Genomic DNA, 7,510 nt, shown 5'->3' on the forward strand with positions numbered 1-7,510 from the left:
AGGTAATACAAAGAGGAGGTACACTGTTTTCGGGGAAGGGGTGGAGTTAGCAGGTGTCAGGGGGAGGTGAGTGATGCTGCATGCTCCATTCAGGCAGGCTGATCTGGATGTAAGCCGTGGAAAAGTAAGTAAGGCAGTCAGTGAAGATGGTTCCCCAACTATACATCACAGTGTACAATGAACAGTTCAGATCTCCAGGCACAGTGAAAAGAGCTCAACTTCGACCAACCTCTGCCCACCGTAGGAACAACCCTCAGCCCCGGGCGGTAAGACACACAGCTTTCAATACTGCCTACGTGATCTGTGTGAATGAAAGGCCGGAGTGACTGTTGGAAATTTTGGAATTTCTTTATTCTTTTTTTCAAATTTGTCTCCAAAATGAGAAGTTATACTATATCACCCTGGGTGATTCAGAAAATATGAAAAATATAGCTCATTTCAGGCAGACAGGATTATCTGAGGCAATTATACCTACTGCTCTATGCATTGTATTTTGTTTGGCTATATTAAAAAAAAGTGTCCTACTAATTGACTGGTTGGGCACATTTTTCTGTGAATCATAACAGCTGTATCCTACTATTATGCAGGAATTTCTCCGTGCTTATTTATTCATGCAAGGATGAATAGAGTTAAGAAAATTTACATGTATGTGTCCCATTTGTTCTTTGCCTCCCAAGGACTTTCTGTTTCCCAGGAGCCTTCAGTCAAACAATAGGTCAACCCATGCACTTCTTCATCCCTTGCCCCCTGTGGACTTCAGCCGCCCTCTTTTCCCCCCTGTCAGACATTTTTCATTTCACGGTCCTGTTGCAACTTGTTCTGACAGCTATCTAAATACAACCGACAAAACACAACACATGCCCCCTGTCAACCCATCAACAGTACAAGCCATGCCCTCTGCTGATAAACTGCAGAAACTACAACTGACCGAGCCTTCCCCGAGCACTGACATCCACCTCAGCACTGCTTTGAAGAGCCCACAAAGGTAAATATATTCTGTATATTCCATCAACAGACCAGAGATAAATACTCAGTGATTTAGAGTGATTCTCTTTGCAGCAGACTTGGTTATCAAAAGCATGTTCATCCACATTCAACACAGCAGCTCAGGTAGGCAAATAACCTTTGGCCTGTTCTTATGGTCTCAGGGTTGATGAACATTATTGATTTATAACCTAGTAATTCTATTAAAAAACTTTTTTTTTCTTCTTTCGAACAGGCAAAATACAGCTGCTCCGCTTCAAACAAGAGCCCAAACTCCTGCAGCTCCTTGCAGCTTTGTACAGACAAAATACCAGAGGTGCTGTTCTAACAGCAGCCGGGATAACAGGTGATTATTTAGTCGAATGTGATATATTGAAATATATCCCCATTTTTGTTTTGGTGCATTTAATAATAGCTGCTGATAGTCCTTTTTCTCTCTTTTGGTTCCTCAGCAGTGGTTGCTACAGCTGTTTCCATGTGGTGAAGCCCTACCAAGCTGGACACTACATCATACACCCAGAGTTTGTGTCTGAAAGCCTTTATTAGGATTATTAGAGCTCTGGTTTCCAAGATCCACGGAGAGCCTGAGGCTACTCTCCAGCAATTGTTAACTTTTCCTTAATTCTCTGTTAATTAACCCAGTGAGACAAGGTGTAAGAGTGAATCATGTAGAGTGTACAAGCGCAGCTGTTATCTCATTGTGTAATGCAAGGAAACTTTTGCAGTTAAGTGCTCAATCGGTACCAAAGATCTTCTCATGGGATGATTTTGAAGATCAAATGAGGCTCTGAGGCCCTAAGGTGCTGTACGTGAAGTTTTGTAATTTTAATCTTCTGAGGAAAACGTGTGTCAATTAAAAGGGAATCAGTACAATGATACAGTATGATGCCGTCTTCAACTACCAGAGCAAATGCAGTGAAAGAGTGTCACTATCGATGCAAATAAAGGAAGCATTACCCTCACTTTGCTAAGGATCAACTCCTCACTTCTGTATACACTGCACTTTTTTGGTGACTTTTAGGTTCATCGGGTTCTTTGTGAAGTATTGCGTAATTTGCATGCAACACTGTCACATGCGCAGCAGAATGAGAAAACACAGAGCGCTGCTTTTCTGCTGAACTACATTTCCCAGGCGTTTATGGACGTGTGCAGGGCGGAGACCCAGCAGCACGCTTTGATTCCTTTCACGGGCTGTTTGTGTGAACAGAAGCAAACAAGTTGTACTTAGAGTCGACGGGGGGACTGCTGCTGATCGGTAGGCAAAAAAAACAACACAAAAATAAACTATAAATGTAATTTAAAATCTAACAAACCGAAGAGAAAAGGGCAACAAGTGTGAGCGAAAATTATAGTGCACATGGATTACGTGTTATTTTTCTTCTTTCTCGTACCACCTACTAAGGCGCAAAACCAACGACTGGTCTCTATACATCGACAGACACAGACATGCTTAGAAATGCGCTGTTATTGTCTGTAGTGCACGATTTATGCAGTTAATAAGAGACAGATATATAAGCAAAAACTCCACAGCACACAACAGTCAATTTTGCACACACGCACGAGCTTAGATTTAGACTGATGGAGGGTTTCTTTCTCATACGGCTACTCTGATTTTATCAGCACTTCACTGTTTGTTTTTCCTCCATGTGATGGTAGATAGTGAATCAGCTGAAATGGTGCATATGAGCCCTCTTGATAATACCTTAAACAAAAAAAATGCAGTGTAAAGCTTTTAGAAGAAGAACATGCTGTACTTGAAAACTTTGAGTTTGTTTGTGAGAAGCCGTTGAAACTGGAGCAGAAAGGATTGGCCACATTTTTATTTTTATTTTTTAAATTTTAGCTCCATAAAACTAAGCAAAAATCATTTGGTCTACACACACGTGCATATTTGTAAGAAATGGAAAGATGTCACTGTGGCCTCTTGCACAGTTTTCCAGGATTGTGTGGATGAAACAATTAGGTACTTCTTGGTGGAAAAAACCTATTAATGTTGACCAAAGTGTTGGTTTCAGCCTGATATGATCAATATCAAATCACAAACTGTCATAGGTTAACTTCTTAAACCCACCCTTGTAGTTTTCCATTACAATAAAGAAGAAATAACTCCTAGAAATGGTAAATGATCTTCTGACTTTCTTGGTAAATTTCCTAACTGGGTCCAGCAGCTTGATTGAATCTCAGAGCTACCAGCAGTTAGTTCTCTGTTAATTAATGATAGGCTTATGTTATCACTACTGCTGTTGGGGGAAATCTATACCAGGGCTGGTTGAACACAGAATCAGTCAATTAGATTGCTAATTAATAGCCAGCATTTGTTTATTATCGACCCCTGCTGCCAGGGCAGAGCATGAGCATCAAGTGTAGTTAGGACTAGTGAGCATGTAGCTGAGTTGGAGAGGACTGAACTCCGCTAGATCGGCTGTGCATTCTTATCAGATCTCCTCTGATTAGTTAAAGCCACAATAACTAACATCAGCCATTAATTAGTTTACCCATAAGAGTTTCTGCCTTCCCTTCGCTGGGAGGTGCACTACAAATGGATCTCTGTCTGTTTTCTTTTTGTTAGACTTGTTTACTCTGCTGTCAAACTTGCACCGAATGATGTGTGGGTTACTTGGAGTTTTGGTTTGTTGGGCTTGATAGAACACAATGTTTAGTATTCTTTACTTTCCTTCCTGACATTGGCAGAGGTTTAAGGCCCAAATCCCCTTTTCTGCTTCTGCGCCTCCTTACATACAAATGAGTATTCTTTCAATTTTGAACTCATAGGTTAGAATTACTGCTGGGAACATCTACTTATTTTTTTTATGGGTAATTGGCAGTAGATTTGTTTGGTTAAATCTCAAACACATCTTTAAAGTTTACATTCTGACAGCCTAATACCTTTAAGTGCTGTGAAATCACTTTGTTCAGCAATGCAGAGCATGTAAGACAACCCAGGAAATGTAGTGGAGGCTTTGAACTGACAGGGAAACAAGAAGGACTGAGAGCACCGATGGGGCTGGGGTTGTTTTCCTGGAGGTCCTTTGATAGTTTCATTGGTATATTCTGACTGTTTGCTACTGAAAGAAACATGAATGCACTAAAACACCTGCACATTTTTCTTATAAAGAATCAAAATAGTAATTGAAGTTTGATTTCCTCAAAATACTGTGTTAATATGAAATCTACAAATATTGCATCGTCACCAATTTTTTATTTTTTTTAAAAGACTGGTATATCGTTGTCATGGCAGGAAGAAAAACAGATGTGACAAGCTTCCAAGTGTCAAACAGAAGAGGTTTCCTGTAAAACATATTGATGATCTGTGGAAAAGCTACTTTGGGATTTGCACATTGAACAGCACAAACATGTACCAAGTGGTGCCAGGTGGAGCGGGGGGCACAATTACAGATGTTATCCCCAAGCAGAAACTCAGCAAGGACACTCGACCCTTAGTTGGAGCTGGAGTAATCGGGCTAGTGCTGGTGATTGCAGCTGTGACTGCGTGGTGTTACTACATAGCCTCTTTACGCAAAGCGGAACTGCTTAAGACTGAGCTGCTGGATCTGAATAAAGATGGCTACATCATCCGAAACCAGGGAGGGTCTATCGTTTTCAGAATGGATTTCAGGTTGGTATTTCAATTAATTTTATTTATTTTTTTGCTATTTAAGTTTCCATATACAGAAAAAATGAGACCTTTAGATATACAAATCCATTATTTTAAATATGTGCTGAACTTTTTGTCATTTAACAGAAATGTGAGATTTGTGTAAAGAGATAATGCTTATAGTTATTTTTGAATCTTGACAGGTCAGGGACCCTTGATTTAGACTCCTGCTCTAAAGAAGGTGAGATTCTGAGCTGCGTCCGCACCACAGACAGAAAACTGATTTTTTTCATTGAGACAGTACGGCCCAAGGATACTGTCCAATGCTACCGTGTGCGCTGGGAGGAAGTGGTTCCTGATATTCCCGTAGAGCATGCAATGACATACAAGTTTGCACACTGGTATGGAGGCGCAGTGTCAGCAGTTCAACACTGGCCTATTTCTATTTCTGGCCAACAGGCTCCAAAACCATTTGTTACTAGTGACATCTACTCGAATCGTGATGAGTTTGGTGGAATTTTAGAGAGTTACTGGATTTCATCTAATGCCACTGCCATCAAGATCAATAACTCTGTGCCCTTCCATTTGGGTTGGAATGACACAGAGAAGACCATGTACTTCCAAGCACGGTATAATGATAGTTCCTTTAAGCCAAACCCAGGGGAGATGCCATGTGCGGAACTTAGCTACAGAGTTTGTGTGGGATCGGATGTAACATCCATACACAAGTACATGGTCCGCAGATACTTCAACAAGCCAAACAAAGTGCCTGCCGAAGTTATGTTTCGCCATCCCAGTTGGTCAACATGGGCATTACATAAAACTGACATTGACCAAGAAAAGCTATTGACATATGCTGCGAACATTCGCAAGTATAACTTCAATTGTAGCCAAATGGAACTGGATGATGGCTATTCCCGCCACTATGGGGACTTTGAGTTTGACCCAGTTAAGTTCCCCAATGCCTCTGCTATGTTTCATAAGCTGAAGTCAGATGATTTTATGGTGTCTCTCTGGATTCACCCTTTTGTTAATCATGATTCAGAAAACTTCCATACCTGTGTGGAGAGGGGATTGTTTGTCCGAGAACCTACAGGCCAACTGTCAGCCTTAGTGCGTTGGTGGAATGGCATTGGTGGCATCTTGGATTTCACAAACCCTGAAACCCGTGATTGGTTTGCCTCCCAGTTACGTTCACTGCGATCCAGGTATGGGGTGTCCTCTTTTAAATTTGAGGCAGGAGAGGCTAACTACTTACCATGGAAATTTAAGACTTTGGAATCCATTCGGGACCCGAGTATTTTCACAAGACGTTACACAGAAATGGCAAGCCTGTACAATGACAGAGCTGAGGCGCGCAGTGGTTACCAGTCCCAGAACATATCCTGCTTTTTCAGACCAATTGACAGAGACTCAGTTTGGGGGTATGAGTTGGGTCTCAAATCTGTTATTCCTGCAGTGCTTACCATCAGCATTCTGGGCTACCAGTTCATTTTACCAGATATGATTGGAGGGAATGCGCATGTGAACCGCACATATGGAAATCGTGGATTACCTGACCGAGAACTTTATATCCGCTGGTTGGAGCTGTCAGCCTTCATGCCCTCTATGCAGTTTTCTATTCCACCGTGGGAGTACGGCGATGATGTAGTTGAAATTGCTCGGAAATACACCGCCCTCCATGAAAGTCTTGTGGCACCAAGGGTCCTGGAGCTGGCCAGCGAGGTGCTGAGCACTGGGGACCCAATCATACGACCAGTGTGGTGGATTGCCACAGGTGATGAGACAGCCTATAAAATTGACTCCCAGTTCCTGATTGGGGATGACCTCATGGTAGCCCCAGTTTTAGAGCCTGGAAAGCAAGAGAGAGACATCTACCTCCCAGCTGGCCATTGGAGAAGCTACAAGGGGGAGAGATTTGATATCAAGGAACCATTGCACCTCACAGACTATCCTGTAGACCTGGATGAAATTGCCTATTTTCTTTGGGTGTAGCAGGAGGTAAATAACAGTCTTCATTATTTTACGCTCCGATTTGCTTGTGGGACAAGCTTCACAAGTCCTTTTATTGATGGATGGGTGGATGGATGTTATATGGACAGATTTGTGGGGGAAAAAATGTTTTTTTTTTATTTTTTATAGAAATTAAAATTTTAACAGCACATTACTTTACAAATGTGAACATTGTCACTCAAAAACATTTAAAATCTCATCATCACTGATTTTTTTTCTCCCCAATTTGATTTAAACTAATAATTACAACATTGTCTTTAGTATTTTATGGTATAATGAATCATAGCTTAGTGTGATTTAAACTGAAATCGTATAACTTCTGGTGTCTGGCAGAATTAATCTTGTAAATGGTAAAATGTGATAGACACCGATCTTTTATGTTTGTATGCTTGCAATATTAGCCAACAATGGCCACCATAAGCTACTTGTCTTACCAGATCTAGCAAGACTAATGTGCCAAACCACTTATTATTTTACAGTAACGAAGGTATGTTTTAAAACTCATTAGTTAAGCATATTTTTGTGTGTCTGTAAGATTTTTAAAACTATCTGTGCTGCTTTAAGCCACATACTTGAGACATTTGTTAAAAAGGGGATTTACTAACTGTGAAAGAAGTTAAGCTTAATTGCCAGTGAATGCTATAAAGTTGTTATTTGAGCCTCGCAGCACTTTGAATTTCAGCTTAAGCCAAACAGACTGTGGTGGGAGGACGACTGAAGGGGTGTCGTTATTGGATACTTCTCAGGAAGTTATCTTTAATGCTTCATTCATTAGAATCAGTGCTTGAGGTTTAATCATTACAAAGTGCACAGCTCTCACTAATGCAACACCGAGTCATGTAACTACTCTTAGACAAGAACGAGACTCCTTTTTATTAAGCTTTGAAAGTTGTCCTTTCTGACTCAGGTAATGGTTTT

The 7,510-nt window shown here is 41.0% G+C and overlaps 2 protein-coding genes across 5 annotated transcripts; both read left to right on the top strand.

The window, feature by feature from the left end:
- LOC113022761 (myogenesis regulating glycosidase) lies at positions 1 to 1,946 on the top strand. Of its 4 annotated transcripts, none has more exons than XM_026168526.2 (5): positions 1 to 266; positions 678 to 985; positions 1,060 to 1,110; positions 1,220 to 1,330; positions 1,437 to 1,946. In XM_026168526.2, exons 1-5 carry the CDS (start codon positions 147 to 149, stop codon positions 1,528 to 1,530), a joined length of 684 nt encoding a protein of 227 aa, XP_026024311.2. In that variant the 5' UTR covers positions 1 to 146; the 3' UTR covers positions 1,531 to 1,946. The 4 variants fall into 4 exon arrangements, with proteins under 4 accessions (XP_026024311.2, XP_080158072.1, XP_080158071.1 ...); XM_080301946.1 differs by having other exon boundaries at positions 1,440 to 1,946; XM_080301945.1 differs by having other exon boundaries at positions 1,063 to 1,110.
- Positions 1,947 to 2,103: 157 nt separating this feature from the next.
- Positions 2,104 to 6,712, top strand: myorg (myogenesis regulating glycosidase). The gene is made up of 3 exons (XM_080301943.1): positions 2,104 to 2,239; positions 4,223 to 4,600; positions 4,783 to 6,712. The coding sequence occupies exons 2-3, from the start codon at positions 4,338 to 4,340 to the stop codon at positions 6,572 to 6,574; spliced, it is 2,055 nt and encodes a 684-aa protein (XP_080158069.1). The 5' UTR covers positions 2,104 to 2,239; positions 4,223 to 4,337; the 3' UTR covers positions 6,575 to 6,712.
- The last annotated feature ends 798 nt before the right edge of the window (positions 6,713 to 7,510 follow it).

This window comes from Astatotilapia calliptera, chromosome 5, assembly GCF_964374335.1.
Source record: "Astatotilapia calliptera chromosome 5, fAstCal68.1, whole genome shotgun sequence".
Lineage (NCBI taxonomy): Eukaryota > Metazoa > Chordata > Actinopteri > Cichliformes > Cichlidae > Astatotilapia > Astatotilapia calliptera.

Coding starts and splice junctions, on each gene's coding strand:
- LOC113022761 (XM_026168526.2), top strand. CDS start 147: ATGGTTCCCCAACTATACATCACAGTGTACAATGAACAGTTCAGATCT. Junction 986..1,059: donor GCTTTGAAGAGCCCACAAAG/GTAAATATATTC, acceptor TTCTCTTTGCAG/CAGACTTGGTTATCAAAAGC. Junction 1,111..1,219: donor CATTCAACACAGCAGCTCAG/GTAGGCAAATAA, acceptor TCTTTCGAACAG/GCAAAATACAGCTGCTCCGC.
- myorg (XM_080301943.1), top strand. CDS start 4,338: ATGTACCAAGTGGTGCCAGGTGGAGCGGGGGGCACAATTACAGATGTT. Junction 4,601..4,782: donor GTTTTCAGAATGGATTTCAG/GTTGGTATTTCA, acceptor GAATCTTGACAG/GTCAGGGACCCTTGATTTAG.